This window comes from Colossoma macropomum, unplaced genomic scaffold (genome assembly GCF_904425465.1).
Source record: "Colossoma macropomum unplaced genomic scaffold, Colossoma_macropomum, whole genome shotgun sequence".
NCBI lineage: Eukaryota > Metazoa > Chordata > Actinopteri > Characiformes > Serrasalmidae > Colossoma > Colossoma macropomum.
This window is the reverse complement of record NW_023495530.1, coordinates 935,194-954,268: the sequence shown is the minus strand read 5'-3', so window position 1 is coordinate 954,268 and position 19,075 is coordinate 935,194. Positions and strand designations below refer to the sequence as shown.

At 41.5% G+C, this 19,075-nt stretch overlaps 1 protein-coding gene across 1 annotated transcript in view; it reads left to right on the top strand.

Annotated features, from left to right (window-relative positions):
* The first annotated feature begins 10,587 nt into the window (after positions 1-10,587).
* hecw2b (HECT, C2 and WW domain containing E3 ubiquitin protein ligase 2b) overlaps positions 10,588-19,075 on the top strand; it is a 56,832-nt gene continuing 48,344 nt past the window's right edge. The window contains 1 exon segment of the mRNA XM_036562840.1: positions 10,588-11,186. Coding sequence (XP_036418733.1) covers positions 10,853-11,186 — 334 coding nt within the window. The 5' untranslated portion in view covers positions 10,588-10,852.

Here is a 19,075-nt window from a genome sequence, read left to right as displayed (position 1 = left end):
CACACAATTATGTGTTTACAATTATGTTTAATGTCTATTTTGCACACCAATTAAACATTCACAGTTTTGATTGTTTATTCATTTTTGACATCTTCACTTACATTAGCATTTCAGTGAAAGCAGCCAGTAGTGACCTACATGCACACACAAGGCTATGCAGAGCCATCATGTACACCTGTATCTTTAAAATTCCATAAAATGTAATAGGAAAGAACTGAACTGTAAATGTAAGAAATATGAAAGTAGTAAGTATATTAATTCCATTATTTACATTACATTATTGTTAATGAAAGGAATAAAATAGTTGAACTAAATCTTAGCCCCTTGCCATATGTTAGGACCTGTTAATTCGGTTTGTTATTTTATGAAACATCGAGTCAATTAACGATTAGTAACTACTGATTACATCAGTAATATGCTTATATACTGGATCATCATATTGGCCGCATCAGCTTCAAGTTAAAGAGCTGCATAAATGAAAGTTTACTTGGTCTTTTTTCAAAGTTGTGCATCAATACCCAGTCGCTAGCATTCTGGCTAGCAACATTTTGGGAGCAAAAGTGCATTAATTTCAGGGGAATTCGCTGTTTTGTGCATTTTGCTGTTGCTGACTTCCGAAGAAAATACATTTAACTTGCAAAAACTCACCACAGTTGAACCCAACACGCAAATTTGTGGCTTCGACCAGTGTTGCAGTGTTATTTGTGGTGCTTTGGCTGTGTTGACCTCGAAAAGGTAAGGATATGGCAGCACTGAGGATCCAAAATGGTGGAAATGCTACATTTAGCAGTGGCTAAGCATAGCTCAACATTTCTTCCCTGCTGGCTACGGATAAACACATAAAAGAGAGACTGCATGCTGCACAGTCAGTCACAAGACTGTATTATTATCCATACTTTTGTGGGTTTAGTGACTAATGGGGTTGGCAAGTTAGCCAGCTTGCTAACTTGCAGTGTTAGCTGCTTGGCTAAGTACAGCTGCACGCAAGTCACCCCATTGCCACCAAACACAGCAGTTATCTATATGTTTTTGCTACAACTTAGTGAGCAGCACTATATTCCTGCAAGTATATGATTACTTGCTATAATTAAGTTCAACTGTATGTTTTTATTCTTTATGGTTAGCAGTTTTGGTAGCTTGCTATCTGCATTAAAATGGAAGATATTTTTAGGGCCATTTCACAAGGCAGTACAAATTGAAAATGCCTGGTGTGAAGAGCTGCAGGCTGGCAGTTTTTATCGGCCATAGGAGTATGAAGGAATATGCCAAAAAAGGTGCTGATTTCAGATCAGTTTTGTAGTGTTGCTCAGCTCAAAGCTTCGTTATTATAAGCAGTTTGTCTTGGAGTCGATCAGTGAGCATGGCCTGAAAAGCTGGATATTCTCTTCCCTCTGGAACAGTTAAATAGAGCTGCATCTCCACAGTGAGTTTTCTCTGACAAAAGCCCTGCCAGCATTCCAGACCATACTCTGTGGACCCTGGAGCACAGTTTTTCTTTCTCTGTCTTTTCTTTTTCACATAACCCCATTACTAACTGAAACATGAGCTCGGCTGGAACCTGAGTGGATGATTTACACATTTTGAAAATGTAATCTAGACTTGGTTTGGATCTTGGATCTTCCCAGAAGCGAATGGAACTGTGGACTGAAATAGTTAGTTCTGAAATAGTTAACTGAAATAGTTAGTTCACATCTTGTGGTAGAAAGAAAAGATGGTATGAGGTTTAGTTAAAGGAAAACACTGAATCAACAAAAACTTTTTTATTGCATTTTTTTACTCATTTACATTTTATACTGAGTCTAAACATGGTGCAACATCATATCTAGAACCTATTGATTGGGTACCTGACATTGTCAATTGCTGGAAGACCGACAAACAAGCAAGATACCAACTGAAGAGAAATAATTTGAATTTAACTTGGACCACTAAGTTAGCAATAGAATATTAGCTTTGATATCCATTGAGTAAAGCGACCTTTATCAGTCCCACAATGGGGAAATTTCACCCCTGCATTTTAACCCATCATTGCAGTGAAACACCACATACACACTAGTGAACACACACAATAGGGGGCAGTGAGCACACTTGCCCGGAATGGTGTGCAGCCCTATCCATGGCGCCCGGGGAGCAGTTGGGGGTTAGATGCCTTGCTCAAGGGCACTTCAGTCACGTACTGTCAGCTCAGGAGATCGAACCGGCGACCATCCGGTCACAAGGCTGGTTCCCTAACTTCCAGCCCACGACTGCCCCTACCAGCAAAGCGGCTAAACTGACCATCAAAGCACATTGCTAAATGCACTGAAACGATTGGCCGAAGTGAAAAATGCTCCTCGCTGAGCTCCACCCAGGGAAACTTCGCATCAGCGGTAAATTTTCATTCATTCAGCACTCGGTGTGAAAGCAGCTTAAAATTGCATTGCGTGCCCAGCTTGAGCCTTTAACACAGTAAAATCACGTGGGCTCTCGCGTCTTATCACTTTAATATGTCAGTGCTGCTGTCTTGTTGCAGATCATGGACAGACTTTATCCTGAGTAGAACCTTATAATGATCGTTTGTCTGTTTATACCTGCTGAAGTGATGAAGACTGAGGCTGTGTGTAGAAAAGCAGACTGGGACTGTTTTGTTTTCACAATGTACAAACCAATCGAACTACAAACAAACCGAACAGTTCGGTTCATTTTTGGGGCCGTTTAGAGGGTCTGAGTTTGTTTGGCATGTTCACATACGCAAAAGAAGAGAGTCCATTTCAGACGCTGAAACGGCCCAAGTGTGAAAACACCTTTAGAAGATGTACGTCTAAAACGTAGTTACTGAATTACCAGTTTAGTTGTTGTGTTTGAGTTGAGGCAACCACTGTACTTTGCCGGACGGTGGTCCTTCTGGACCACTGCTGGGTATTCCTGATAAAGGAAGTTTAACCTTAAGCTCCTCCTTAAAAAGGTTCCTCCTAGAACTCTTTAGCCGTGTCTTAGAGCTAAGGATGCGGTCGAGGAAGGCTGCAAGTCTCGGCCGTGTAGGCTCTCCCGTTATTCCTTCAAATGTGGCAGAGAAATGCATCCTTAGTTTGTGAGAAATGGAAGAATAGTACACTTCGAGACCTTCAGTCACCTGCAACCCTGCAAAACAGTCACGAATGTAAAGATGCCGCGGCGCCAGACTTTGTAACAAAATGGAAAACTGAATGTTTCAAACGTCAGATTTAAATGTGTGTCGTTGTTAACGTCATTGCTCTTAAGAGTCTCTCCTACCTCGTCTGCAGCTTTACTTTGGGACACGCCTTTTGCGTGTCAGCGTTTGAAAGCGTGCAGCCCAGGCGTGTGTGGGAGAGAGCAGAAAGCAGCATGGCAGTTACGTAAGCTCCAGCACTCCCAGTGGGGCCTTATCAGCTCCTGCTCCACAGGCTTGCTGATTTTCTTCTCAATCTATTTATCGCTGCCAGTGGTTGAAATAGGATTGCCACTTACAGCATCTGTAGTGTTTCCCAGACTGGCTGCGAGAATAGTGGATGGCCTGTGTAACTGGAGGTTTTAGAGATTCTGGATGATCAGGAGTACAAAATAAGGTCATTTAGGTCTTTATATCTGGGCACCATATCAAGATATGTTTCGTAATGATGAATGTTATGTGATCTTCATAGTCCATTTATGATAACGCATTCTCTTTCAGTTCCCTCCTTTTCTTTCTCCAGCTTGCTGTTGATCTCTTGGTATTATGTAACTACGGTCGTGCCGTCTGCTCCACATCACGCCTTCTACTTTTCATCCCTCTGCTGTCCAATCGTGTCCATGCTAAAGTCTTTGCATGGCTCTGTGCCTAACATGAATAATAAAGCTGGTAGTGTGGCCATGCTGGGTTAGTTCCAAATGCATTGGGGAATCTGGGATGCATAGCATAGAAATGTTTACAGCCAAGGATGGATCACAGGAGGCCTTGAGAGAGCTGACTGTTGCTGTTGTGGGGAAAGTGATTCTCAGAGGCCTTTCTTTATGCATGTGTGTAGAGTGCTTTAATTACTCTTGTGGTTGCTGTACATGTCTTTCAAGCTGTACGTGACCCCATTGTAGAGTTCAAATTAGGCTATAGAACTGGCTGGAAGATGGTAGCAAGAAATCTTAAGTGGGCTGCAAGTGAATATGTTGTGTCCAGTTGATAAAATAAACACATACCTTCATTAGAAATAACCAATGGTTGTCATCCACAGTGTTAACCACATTGTACCCATTTCTTCCATTTTGGGGTAGTGCGTGTTGTACTGGTATGGGTGTGGACCACCACCTTGAAATATCCAGCCAAGATATGGCTCTATGATCAGAAACTGACTGCGAATGAAGGACTAGAGCATGGCTAATACATATTAACGCAATAGAACACTCGAAGTTGTGTGTTATCATGAAATAACATCACGGCTGTGATTTGGTCACCATAGATCATCACAGCTGTGATGTTATTTGCAATAACACACAACTTTGAGTGTTCTATTGCTTTTATACAACAGTTGAATAAATAAAGTATTTTATAAATAAATTGGGCCGTGAACGCGGCGTTTAATATGTTTTAATGTTAGCAGTTCCTTCTGCCAAATTATAGTTCCTTAACAAGCAGCTTGTTGCTACGTCAGAGTAACGAGCTCCGCCCACTCGCTGCACAGTCTGCTGTAAGCCTTGCCTTTTGAAGTACAGACTGAGCCAAAAAACTGCCACAATATCAGGTTTAGCTCAGTAAAGCATCTTACAGCCCATTTTGTTTGGCGAATAGCATTGGGTTTATTTTTGGCTGATACCAGGTTGTTTAGCTGTTCTTCTGTCACAGCTGCCGACTGAAAAGCTGCTCAGTGGTGACGACAGTTTGGGAATTTAGTGTCGTCTCATCTTCAGAGTCTGACCAAATCGGCTGTCGGTCAAATGTAATCTTTAAAGTATCCATTTTCTGTTTGTGGCAAAGTAAGAAGTAAAAACGTTCAAATGGCTTCAGCGTCTCCTACAGCTGTCAAAGTCAATGGCGTCTCAGCGGAGTGATACAGTGTTTGTGAAAAAAACATGATGTTATGGTGAAATAACAGCACGGTCAGAACTCTTCTCAACCAATCAGCTTGCGTGGCCGTAACTTACTGTTGTATAATGTACATTAACAGAGCTACAGTCTCTAACTGTACACCAGCAAGGTGAAGATACAAGGGGTCTCCATTTTTTATTCCTATACCATGTTATGATTTTCTGCTGTATCATTACTTAGTACTGCCAGCATAGTAAATTTTTAATGTAGGCTAAACTCTGTGGGCTTGGCTTCACCATAGGGTTTGGTGGTATGTTAATTTAATACGGTACTCTGCGGAATTTATGATGCCAGTGGTGTGTCGAATTTATATTCTGTGTCCACCCATTTATATTTTAGAGAATCTCACTGATTGATGGCGTTGGAGCTCAATTATAGGTGGTGCTGATAGAAAGAAGTGGAAAATCAGATCCAGGAAAAAACTCAGGAAAACTGCTAAGCATGATAGCAGCTTAGCAACAGCTAAGAGCTACACTCATCACAGAACATGTTCTATTTCGGCTTCCACTCTATTACAAGTCACTCAACTCCAATCGTGCTCTCAGATGTCCTCTAAACGAGTGCCATTTTAGCTTCAGTTAGCTGGGACCAAGCTTATGTCGTTGTGTGGCACGTATGGCCTGCTAGCTAAGCTCTCATTAGCTTTGCCAAAATGCTACAGTTCCAAGCACTACAAGACAGATTTGATTTCAGCTTTTTGTCACAAACATCAGTCACTCCACTTGCTCTCTAAAACATTAGCTTTTATCATCTACACTTGATTTAGAAGTGCAGCTGTTAGTCAGAATCAAACCTGTGCTGTGGTGTGTGGCACTGTTTAGATGTGTAGCCTAGCGTTAAGTTAGCCAATGCGGATCCAAACACCACAGAACAGGTTTTAATTCAACGCCAATTTCTTGAATTCACTCCCTCAGATTTTAATCGTAATCATGTAAACCTGGTGCTTTAGTTTGCCACAATCAAACCTGTTCATGGGAACAGAGCTGTTATCATGCTAGCTAAGCTAGTGCTTACCAGCTCCTCTCTCCTAGTTAACATTGAGCAGTGATGGATTGAAAATCTTGCACTGTATTCATCTATTTGTTCACCATGTAAACAAGCTAAACATTTTGATTTTTATTTTTTAATAAAATAATGATTGTTTCTTCCCCTTCAACCAGCACAAAAGAGAACTCCGTGCTAATAGTGTTAACGAAACTTCAGATGGTCACACTTGTGAGGAAAATGAGTAACAAATCCATGTACACTTACTTTTCATTTAAAAAACGAGAAGTTTTCCATCGTTATCGGGGAGCCACTCTGGAATTGAGCTATAGGTTCATGTGGGGGTCCATGAAGTATTGTATTTTTGTAATTTTACAATTTATCTGAACTATTGGGACACTTAAGCTGTATGTAAAATGCTGAGACTGTATGCTGCATTCTTGGAAACCCCCAGCATATTTGTGACTTTGTATGCAGCAGCTTTACAGTGAATTCTTCAGTAAATATTTAGACTGTACTACTGTATTAGCATGTTAGCTTCTGAACTGGTTCATGAACAAAGCCACATTCTTAGGAAGGGTGTGTTTTCTATGGTTCCCGGCCTTTTATTTCATATACATGAAATTTGTGACCAATTTGTGACTGCAACCTTAAGAGCTACAAGGAAGGGATTTGTAATAAAGTGGCCAGTGAGTATACAATGCAACATAAAGTACGTATGTAATTTTACTATGATGCTACTAGCCTAGCTTGGAAGGCGTTGTCAGGTGTCTGGCATTTTATTTAACGTGAAAGTGATACTAGATGCTAAACATCTTGACATAAATTAATATTTGTGGTAAGTGTGGGTAATATGGCAAACTTATCAAGATACTTCAAGGCATGTTCACGGTACACAATATACATCATTATATTTCATTTTTCTAAGTTGGAACAGACAAAATAAAATCTGTAGAACCACATATTCATAGCTCAGAAAAGTATATTGTGACATGATTTATCACAATAATAAATTATTGCCCACCCCTAATTTGTATGACTTTTAATGCTAACACATTTTACTTAGGACTAATAGGACCAAACAGCCGAGGGGCTGCTTTTGGCTGTTATATAGATCGCTCCTGGCCGCCGCGCAGTTGTGTGCTTGGTCAGCGGCCAGGTCATGCTGGGGGCTGAGGTGTAAGAAGGATGTTTGGTGGGTAGCGCTACGCTGCGTCTCACAGTCCTTCCCAAAAGCCTGTGCCGACAGCTCTGACAGAGGGAGCTAATTTAGGAGCCTCAGAGGAGACACATGCTTATCGACGCTTTTAGAAAGCAGGGCTGACACAGAGAGGGACTGAGGGAGAGAGTGAGAGTGAGAGGGTGGGTGTAACGAGATACTGGTTGGAGATGCTGGTTGGAAAGATTGTTTATGATTGGAAGAACAGATAGAGTTGCAAAGACACAGAACACAAGTATTGTGATGATATTGCTACATATTGTGATTGCTATTGTCTCTTGCCTGGGGCTGTAAACATTAAAACAATATCTATGGCCGATATAATTCTGTAGTTAATCACAGTGAATTGCATTTGTCTAAATTGCTCAAAGTTGAGCCCAAACAAAGATTTGTTACATTTAAAGGGGCAGATTTTGTTATATATGAGTGGACAACATGTTATTGATGCTATTGAGGGATGATTCTAAACTTTTTTGATCACCGACAGATAGTGAGAGCAACAGTGGCTGCGTGTTCCAACCAGTAATGTATACATCATATGTATCATAATTACAGTCGATGGTTTAACATGTACAGCTTGTGGACTCTTGGTATAGTGGAGACCAGAGTTTCCACATTGCTGTTTCTTTTGTTAGTTTGCTGCTTGTTGATTTATCAGTAGTTCTCTTGCAGGCACTGTCCAGTGTATTCTGCTGAAGGTGCTGAAAGTATCGCTTCAAAAAAACATTTAAAAGCTGTATTTGAACAACAGGGCTACAATCCCATTCCTTCATAGCAACATACAGCCCAGTGCAGCTGGGCTACGATAATGGCGTTAAAAATGTAGCAATATTCATGGTATACAATAAGCATCACAATATTTTGTGTTTTGGAGGTTTGATAAGTTGAAACAGAGAAAAAGCAGCAGTAGTGGCACATAAAACAAGATCACAATCTGTGAATACAATTTGTTATTCAGCATTTCACAAACTGCACTGCACTAACCCAAATTAATAATTATAATGAAATGTGCAGTCGGTCAGTGTTTTTAGATCCACAGTATGTTCAGAAAAGCTTATTGTGATGTAACATGATGTTCTTTATCACGATAAATACAGTCACACAGCCCAATCCTGTGTTGTAGCCTCATGATGTCAGTGTTGCAAAGGCCAACATCATGATTAATGATTAACAAACAATATATTGTTCAGCCTTAATACACTGTTACAAATAAAGGTTCTGTGCAGGTACATTTTTCATTCATTAAGGTACAAACAATGTAAATGTTCCCTCAAAGGTGCAACAGCAGTTTTAAGGTCCAATTGTGAACCTTAAATAAGTTTTTTCATGTGAAAAGTTTGTATTTGTACCTTTTCATAACCTAATGTTTTAAAACAGAGCATTAATATAAAAAGCCTGGAGACGAGACGGGGTGTGTGGAGTCAGCACAGCTTAGAAAATATCATTTCAATGGATTATGGTACAGTTATGTTCCCTGACTAAAGGTACTGAGATGTACCCCTGAGGGTACCAACCCAGTGACAAGAGGGGAACTGCCCCAGTGACAGTTTAGTACCTTTTTTCTGAGAGTGTAGAAATACAGGCCAACTGATAGATGGACAGACACTGGAACATAAAGAAAGCTTTGATAAAGCCACTTACCACTGTTCTTCCACTTCCACTTTTGTTCTGCCTTTGTCCCCTTTCATTCAAACAGAAAAATTCCTATTTACAGGATATGTCCGTATGCTGTTGCCATTTTATTTTGTTTTCTATATCCTGTGCCAGTAGATATTGAACTGAGCCTCTTTCCTCGTACGCCCCACCGCCTTTGTTGATATTATAGCTGCAGAGGGCAGATTATGGATAAGATTAATAATGCGATGGGTCACCAGTAAATTATTACAGTATGGGGAATATTCTTGTCTGTGCAGTATTACTGTTTGCCATTATTTGATGTTGGCTTTACTTTGTCGAGTGACATCTGTCACATGCTGGAGTATTATTATTATTATTATAACAGAGTGGTCCACATAATTATAAAAATTGTTTTTGGGCTCCGTTCCCAAGAGTGATGTTGATTATGATTGCTGTTATGGCTATTAGTTGATTATATACCAAACAAAAATAGATTGTTTTGTAGCTGTCATATCATAACCTTTGCTTTTTTTCTTTATACCATTTGTCTGAGCATTTAATGGTGAATGGACTGAAAAATCTTGTTATTGCATTTGTTATTTAGGTCCACTTATGACATTTATATGAGTTTATGGATTGGACTGTACATTTATATGAGATTATAATGGTCATAATTCAGTTCTAACTTGACCACTTTTCAGTGTTGAACCGTCAAAACTCGGTCAAAACAAGGCTCCCAAATGACACAAAGTGTTGGCCCTTTTGTCAAGAGATCTGTTCAATCCCTGTTCGATCCCTGTTGATGCTACAGCCATCGGTGGCTGGGAGTCCAAGAGAGCGCAATTGTCCTCGCTTTCTGGGTGGTTAGGATGGCCCTGACTCTCCCCATCACTCAGCGTGATGCTAGTCAGTGCAGGCATCTGTTATCTGACGTAACAGATCTGGTGGTTAGTGTTCTCCTCCAAGCACCTTCGGCTGGCCAGTGACGTTGCATGTGCAGCAGTTTGAAAAGATGCAGTGGTGCTTTATAGGTCTCAGAGGAAGCCTGTGCTAGATTTTACTCTCCTAGCGCTGGTGGTATTGTGTGATTGGGGGAGTCCTAACTATTAGGTGGAATTGGATATGACTGGATATAGTTGTGCCTTCGCTCTTTCCATGTTGCTAAATATTAAGAGTCAAAATATTTACCTCACCTTCTCTCTTTTTCTTTTGTTCTAGGTCTCTTGGCCCTCCACCTCCACTGAGGCCTGTATATATCTTTCAGTTTGAGGATCTATTTTCTCAGTTTGGTTACCTGGAACATGTGGGCGATCAGAGAATGAGACCTTCATCTTCCGTCACCTTGGCTAATTCCTAAACACCTCACTGCCTTTCCTGAATCAAAAAATTGAATAATGACTGCGAAAGACTGAATAATGACTGCGGAACATTTGCTCATTTCTGCAGGACAGTAAATCCCAAGGGATGTTCTTAAGGTTCTTCTTGCCATCTTTTGGTGTTGAGGTCTCCTGGAGCTCCTGAATATGGCTGAACTTGGAGAACTTTGACAGGCATCAGCTTCAGGCCCCCTGAATGGGGGTCCAGTAGGCCACGTTCTTCCGTCTTCCTTGGATTGAATGTTTTCTTTCAAGTGCTGTGACGTTGAATAAAACAAGGAGCAATCTTGGTGCCTTCCTTGCGGCCCTTAAACTTGTTTATTTAGATGATCCACACCGCCTGCGGAGACTGTTGTTGTGGAGGAGGTGACCCCCACAGTTGACTTGTTGGGTCCCAATTCCCGACCCCCTTACCCTGCACATCCTCCCCTGTGTTCAGGCCTTTTGGCCTTCATTTCTTTGCCCCCCGTACATCCGACCTCCACCATTCGCCCCTCCCTGGCCACAGCTGTCCTCCCTCCCCGCACCCGCCCCCACCCTACCCCCCCTCATCACCCCAGCCCTTCCCCTCACCACGGCCCCCATCCCTCCCCTCACGTCACCATGGCCACCGGCACCACCACCACTGCCCGGGAGCACCTGCTGGTGGTGCGGAGGCGCAGTCCACACATGCGCTACACACTGGGACCAGAAAACCTCCGCAGCCTGTCGGCACAGGGCGGTAGCAGCGGCACAGGGGCTTCCAGAGGGAGCGCTCCGGAAACGATGGGCCTGCAGCGGGCCAACAGTGACACGGACCTGGTCACATCAGACAGCCGCTCCTCCTTGACTGCCTCAACGTACCAGTTTACTCTAGGCCGAGGCCAGAATCTCGTCATCTCTTGGGACATCAAGGAGGAAGTGGATGCTACAGACTGGATTGGACTGTACCACATTGGTGAGTTATGAGGGGGAAGTTCTAGTTCACAGCTACTCAAGCTGAGAAAGGATTTAGATGTGAAAAATATAACTAATTTTGTAGCTGCTGGATTTCATTTTTGAATGTACTGTAGAAAATATCAGGCCAAAGATGAAGTGGCACTGTTGAAGGATGGAACCAAAGAGGTCTGCATGATACAAATAAACTGACTAGCTATATTTTTCCCAAATATTAGGTAACAAAGCCAGGCTTTCAGATTGTATGATTTTGGGCTAAATCATTCCTCTTCCTTTTGCTCTTATAAACACCTCTAGGCCATTTGAGCAGGCACATAGCTATAGTGAGCAAGCTATACTGATATGGGCTCATATCTGTTGCCAGCTTTGATTATATTGAAACTAGGGCGTGTGGATGGGTAGTTGACTGCTTGCCTAATTGTTTGAGGTGCCAATATTCGAATACTGAAATCATTGTTTGGGTATTTGTTATGTTTCATCCCGAGAAGACAAAGAAAATCTGTAGGTCTTGTTTTTGCTAACTAGGGAAACTACTCTAGCTGATGTTAGCTGGGTCCAGAAATCACTGAAATATATTTCTCTGACAAAATTACGTTGGCACATCGTCCGCTGAGGAGGAAAGACTTAGTGTAGAAGACGATGAGTCCTTACCAGCATCCAATGCTGTACCAGTTAGCTGTAGTATTAGCATTAGCACATTGGCTCATCTGAAGAGGCAGCCTCTGTTATTCATCTGATACAAAAATGACAGATTTCTTTGGCTGTTTTTGAATAATGAGGCATATAATTTCCAATGTATTTCCCTATGTGCTGTAAATGAGTTTTTAGCCTGCTAAAATGTTAGCAGACAGCCCTGCATTCATCCATTCATGCACTCTTACAGATACTCAAGTGTCAAAATTAGTCAGAGTCCATATTTATAATTGGAACGTGTATCATGTGTGTAGTTTTTTTCCAGGCAGGTGAGGTAATAGTTTCATATTAAAGGAATAGTTTGGCCAAAATCATATTTCCACAGTTACCCCAGATGTAGTTGATCAACCAAGACATGTCTGGTGTCCAAATGTTGCTTCTTTAGTTCAGTGCCGGAGCTACAAGGCTAATATTGCTATAAGTCAATAATCACCCAGTTTTTTTTCAGTAAATACATCCCCCAAAACTTCTCTTAACCGACGCAGGCCACATCTAGGTCTTCAGTAAGGTTGCACAGATTTGTTGATGTGGTTTTGAGCACAGTATGACTTACTGTCCCCTGCAAACCATTGAATGCTGATGTATGTGCCTTGGTTGATTAACTGCAGCTGGGGTAGGTGGAACATTAAATAAATTGCAAAACCATTTCTTAACAGCATTGTCAGGGGCCCAGTGAACATTTTGCAGTCTAAGACAGGATTGGGCTACGGGCTACAGACCATAAGTGGACTTTGAAGCACCCTCTTGTGGTCCTCAGGCCAATATTGAGGGGGGGAGAAAGTGGTCTGAAGTGGGCCATCAATGGCACATTGTAATAGAAATCAATGGAAAAATAATTGGCTCAATAATAAGAATGTAATTTAAGTTGTTTTCAAACAGTAAACAATATTAATACAAGCTCTGCAACAACAGCACACAAAGCAGTTTGTCTCTGGAAACAGTCGATCACTTGTCTCTGGAGACAGTCGTTCACTTTAGTCGTCATCCACTCTCCTTGTTTTCGAGGGTCACCTTGCTCCTTGGAACTGAGTTACAAGCGGTAGTGGTTGAAATCTTCCCCACAAAATTGGACCCTCAGATAAAAAGAGCATTACTTCATTAACAGGCCAAGCTGCTCTGTGGGCGACCTGGCCAGTTTGTAGTGAGAGCAGAGGAGGGTAAAGTTCAGCAACCTCGCTGCTGGTCTTTAGTTATATTTAGGGAATCATATGCCTTTAAAAAGGGGGGATAATTATTTATTATCACCCACCCCTAATTCTTTGGTGATATGAAGCTGAGGTCAGATATTCACCAGATTCTTGTTCAGATTTTCCGGTTCCTCCTTAAATGGTGCAGCAGTTACATTCTGGCGCTTCAAGCGTCAGAACCGCTGACTATTTAAGGTGGAACGAGAAAGCTAGCTGTCGAGACATCAGCACACTATTAGCAATTTTTTATGCTGAAAACAACCATAATACATTGAAACAACATTAAACTAAGATAATACAGTGGTTATCGTAATTTTTAACAGAGAAAATTCTCACGTTTGTGGGTTTCTTTGGTCTCTTGTTCAGACATCTTGCCGGGTTTTCTTTGTTTCTCATAACACACCATTTGGAGTGTGACTCTGAAAAACCTCCGTTTGGACAGCCATGTAGACCTAACACTTCACCCCACCCCTCTATCTCAACAAGATAAAGGACACTCTACCCCGTGAACATGCAAAACGGAGGGATTAGGGCTGAGTGGTAGGGGCGAGGAGTGGAAAGGGATTGGGCCTTACTCTGAGACAAATATTAATATATGTCAGACTCATAAAGTTGTAGATGTGTGAATGCCAGTGTGAGTCTTGGTGATTTTCTTGTGCATTAAGCCACATCTTTACTGTGCATAGAGCTCTTTTTTGTTTAGTCCAAGCTTATCTGGCTTATTCTGCCAGCAAAGGAAATAGCTTGGTTTGCTCTGCGTTGCTCTCAGGGGAAGCCCTCATGAGATAGCTACATTGCAGGATGTTTTTTAAGTGCTGTGTCTGGTAAATGGTAAATGTCCAGTTTAGTGTAATTCTCAGAGAATTTGAATGTGTTTTTGTGAGAAATGCTTATTTGAATTGGAGAGGTGGAACAGAACAGATCCTTCTTTTGCAGAGAACCAGCCATGAAAGGTGTCCCTAGTAGCCCAGCATGGTACAGTGGATGGATGGATGACGCAGAATAGATTATCCTCTATTTTGACACTCCACTGAGCTGAGAATGTGAAAGCTAGAGAGAGAGAGCAAGAAAGCAGGCGAGCGAACGTGGGAGAAAAGCGCTGAGTCAGCAGTGTAGTGGTGTACCGACATCATGTCTCTGACTGCCTTTTCTCTGTCTCTCCCTCTCTCTCTCTCTCTCTCAGTCCTTACTCCCACTGAAGGTTAAGTCTAATTACTTAGTGCTGTAGCGGGGTTTAGATGATTCCCAGGGTTCAGTGGAGGGTTGGACATTGGCCAGCAGCACACAGTGAACCGTAAACAAAACTCAGCTCAGCAACACCCAGCAAAACAGGAAGCCTTTACAAAAACTAATGGGCACAATGGGATCAGCTATTGAAGGTCAGCTGATTTCTATTGTGTATTGTTGTGAAAGTTATTGTCATTGACATTGAGGGTTACAGTCTCATGAATTGCTTACATGTCTAGCATTTACAACCAGTGTCAGGGTTTGTTTCAGTCTGTTTTCAGGACGAATCTTTTACGGTTTCTGTGGAAATTTGTGCCCATGTTGTGCTTCACACCACTCTAGCCGATGCTTGGCATTGCACATAGTGATCTTGGGCTTGTTTGCAGCTGCTCTGCCATGGAAACTCATTTCGTGAAGCTCCCAATGCGCAGCTCAAGTGCTGATGTTGCCTCCAGAGGCACTCTGGAACTTTGAAGTAGGTGGTGCAACACAGGATAGGCCATTTCTATGCACTTCTATGTGTATTTCCGTTCTGTGAGTTGACGATCTATCCCCTTTGTGGCTTTAACAGTTCACTGGATCTAGCAGGGCAGAAATTTCCCAATCTAGCTTATGGCAAAATGGTGAATTCAAATTGTTTCCAAATAATGCCTAACAAATCTGAATATCAAGTTAAACTGAAATGTCCAACTCTAATTAAAACATGTCTGAGTCTGTTTTAAAGGAAATTACATGCATTTTAAAGCTTTTATGGCAGCCTAGCATATCTCACCTAAACTGAATGGGTTGTGGTCACCAGACTTGATGTGTGCACTGCGAGGCTGTATTTTCTATGAAAGTACAAATATCAGATTAGACCATGAGCAGATACTCATCCTGGAGCATATGCCTCTATTTTTCCAATGAACAAGTGTTAATTTGCATTGCATGTGTAGTAAGTTGTCCTCTAGTCATCCTTGCATTAGAGTGCAGCAGCGGTTACTCTGTTATTACTAGACCAGAGCTCCAGGGTCGTCTGGCTGTGAAGGGGAGTGAAAGTCTATCCCTCATGCCACTACAACCAGCTCCATGGACCTATCGATCTGGTCAGGGAAAGTCCAGTGTGGCCTTGTCCAGGGAGAGCCCCCCTCTCACGGACAGTGCCAGACATCGATCCCTTCTGAATCCTCTGGAGCTACGTTTACAGTCATACTGGAGCTCCAATTGCTCCTAAGGGAATGTCCAAAGGCAGGCCATCTCAAGTTTTACAGTGGGTTAAAGTGAAATTGATTGGTTGGCGTACAACTGGAAAATGGATGGTCTGAAAGCACGTAGTCTTGGTAAAAGACGCCATGAGTTCCACAGGACGTTACCTGAAGCTTTTACTCTGCAATTGAATATAGTGGTATCTAGTTGGATATAATGGCTTCCATGGTTTCTTTTTCAGCAGAAGATCTTGTTTATGACTGGCCAGAAAGTCTGGCCCTCAAAAATGCCCCAGAAGTGTTATTAGCCAGCTAATAAGTTCATAGCAGTCAGAATGGATTGTACTGAACAGTTATTAAAGGATCAGTTTGAGTCCATTTCTATGTCACCAGCTTTGTCTCAGCTTGCTGATTTCCAACTGAGGCACACTTGACGTTATGAATGCGAATTTTGCATCCACACAAAGTCGGCAGCTTGCAGCTTTTAAGTCTTATTGTCACAGGGCTCATCTATATAGGCTTACCCTTAGCTAACAAGCACATTTGTAGGCTATAGCTTAAGGCTACACTCAACAGAAGCAACATGATGTTTAAAAAATGTAAGTGCTGAAATAGTTGTAGCTGTACTTTAGTTGAACTTTTTATCAGATGTCAAATTAACTTTTCAACTGAAAGCATTGGTTGAACATTAATGTGTTTGTTGTTTAATGGTTAGTTGGTTAATCAAGGTCTTTACTTGACTTGTTTATAGCAGGTCATGCAGGGGTCGACATTGACTGTTGTCCAGTCCCCTGGGCTCAAGATTTTACATGATGGGCAAATAAAAACACAGAGCTAGTGACCTGAGTGGCCATATGGCTTAAATATTTTATTTTATCAACCAAACTCCCAGCCCAGTTCAGTTTTCACACATTAACAAATACGAACTATCAATAACACATCACTGCTTCTCATCCTCCCACATGAGGTCCAGAGCCTGTTTGGTTGGATACGGAACTAATTGCATAGGAATTCACCAACCGTAACCACTTGAGATAGCTAACACAACAGCAGTGTTCTTTTTAATATTTCCCTTTTCAAAGCAACAGCTGGCTGTGTTTTAGTATCAGCGCCAACTTGTTAGTTGTACATACGATGTATATACAATAAATATGCTTCTCCAAAGCTGGTTCTATATTTTGGCTGCAAGATTCATTGGCTTGGTTGCCTGAATGCCCAGTACAGATCTGTCTCTCTAGGTCAGGGTAAAATCTCGATCTATCAGGTGCCGCACTGTGGTTGCAATAAGGTCAACTGGTCATGCACTGGGTAGCCTAATTCATTCATGCCATTAAAAAATGGGTATATGAGGTGGTTCTGTATATCCAGGCTTTGTTGTATTGCCTGGGATTCGAGGCAAGAACCAAATCCTTCTTTGAATCTTTTTGATTCTGTATTGAAATATTTAATAAGCCGGATGTGTGACTGTTTTTTAAGACTGTTCATTTGTAGCTCAGTTAGAAAACATGTCTAGGCCATATTGTCACCAGTCTGACTGCATGGGGCTTGATTTGTGTGGCACAGCAAAGTAGACAAAACCATTGATTGTATTAATATATGAAGTCAGACTGATGGTGGAAATACAGCGCCTTGGTAAACATGAGCAAAACAGGCTCTAAAAAACATCACTTATTGCTGATCCATTTAATCTTGCATTAATGCTATTAACAAGACTCTAAACTTTATTTAAAATACAGTAATTAAACCGAAAAAACTAATTTTTTGTTAAATGTTTTCTCAAATATGTGTGTGCAACAAATGGTACAAACGGCACATCTAATACTTTGCACAGCCTCCCTTTGCAAAGCTAAGTCTTCTTTTTTAATGCTTAATGAGACTGGAGAACACAGGGTAAAGGATCTGAGACCATTCCTCCATACAGAACCTCTCCAGAACCCGGATTCCGAGGTCCATACTGTGGACTCTCTTCAGCTCATCCCACAGGGTTTCTATGAGGTTTAGGTCAGGAGACTGAGGTGGCCATGGCAAAACCTTGATTCTTAGGCACCTCGAACCATCCTAACCGTGCAGGGGTCATTATAGACATACGTCCTCTTCCCAGCAGATTCTTAAAGTCTCAAGTTGCAACTTCTTGATTTTTGCCCTGGTTGTGGAAATGGGCATTTTCAACTGCTTGGCTATTTTCCTGTAGCTATTTCCAGATTTGTGCAGCTCACCAACCTTTTGTCGTACATCACTGCTGTTTTCTCTGCTCTTTCTCATAATGATGGATGACTGAAGGAATTTGGCCTGTGTTTCATCTCATATATATTTCCCAGTGAATCAAGAAGTCATGACTGACCAGGTAAGCGTTCCTAATCGCTTAGGTGAACGAAAACTTTCAATGAATGGGAATAAACTTTATTTAGATTTCACTCGTACAAATTTCTAGGGGTGCCAATAATAGTGGCAGACATAGATGTGAGAAAAACATTTATTTATTGATAAGATTTAGGAATTTTTTGGTCAGTCATTGTACTTCAAATACAGGTTAGAGGGTCATTCTACAGAAACGTCCATTTTTGTGTCCCTAGCATTTACAGATATATTGCCACACTGATGACATCACTTGACTTCCTTTTACCTGTTTTCTGAAGATCTATAAAGAAAAGCACATGGTGAGTCCACTGTGTCTTTCAGTTATCAGAGATTTTCTCAGTTAGCTTGTGATTTCATATGAAGCTTTTAGCTGAAGTCACTGGTGTGACCGAGTTTATTCTTAGGTAGTTGTGAAAAAATAGAACACAAATGGATTAAATTACATATTTTAGTGGATATTCCATGACTGACAACATGTGGTTTGATGCTCTGTAGCAGCTATTTTGTAAAATGCATTTTTCATTAAAAATGTCTCTGGTGACACCATTATTATGTGTAACACCAATGAGGATCAGTAACACAAGTGACTCCTATGGAGAGATAGAAAAGTGGACATTTCTGTAGAATGACCCTAGATTTTAGTTAATATTTTGAATGAATATTTTTTACAGCTCCTTTTGCTCTTTATACTAGGGGTGCCAATATTTGTGGAGGGCACTGTATGATGGGTCATCGCTCGCGAAGTTGTATATTAATTGGTCAAATATGGTTTCTTGTCTGTATGTTTTTATTGAGTGTTTTATTCAGTGTTACCTCACTTGCTGTATTGAATGTGCCATGCTTGTGTTCTGCTTAGAGATTTGTAGCATCAATTATTGACCAGTGCGGTCGAGTCGTCTGACTGGTTTATACATGGTGTTCTGGACTCAGGGAGATGCAGTTAGCTGTCGCTGCGCTCCTCCTTACTGTGATTGATTTTTGCACGGGTCATGTGACAGCGAAGGGTGAATTGTGGCTTGTTGAGGACGAACCGCAACAGAAGACCAATGACAAAGCCTGAAACCATTGGCCGTAGATCATGCTAGACAAGGCTAATCTCTGCACCAGACCCAGTCACAGGGTGAATGGTGGCGTTCTACAGTCACAGTTTACAAGCTCTGTATACAATATGAGCTGTCCATCATTTTTCATTCCAGGTCCTCAAATTCATTGCAAATTAAAGGAATGTCCTAGTAAAAGGT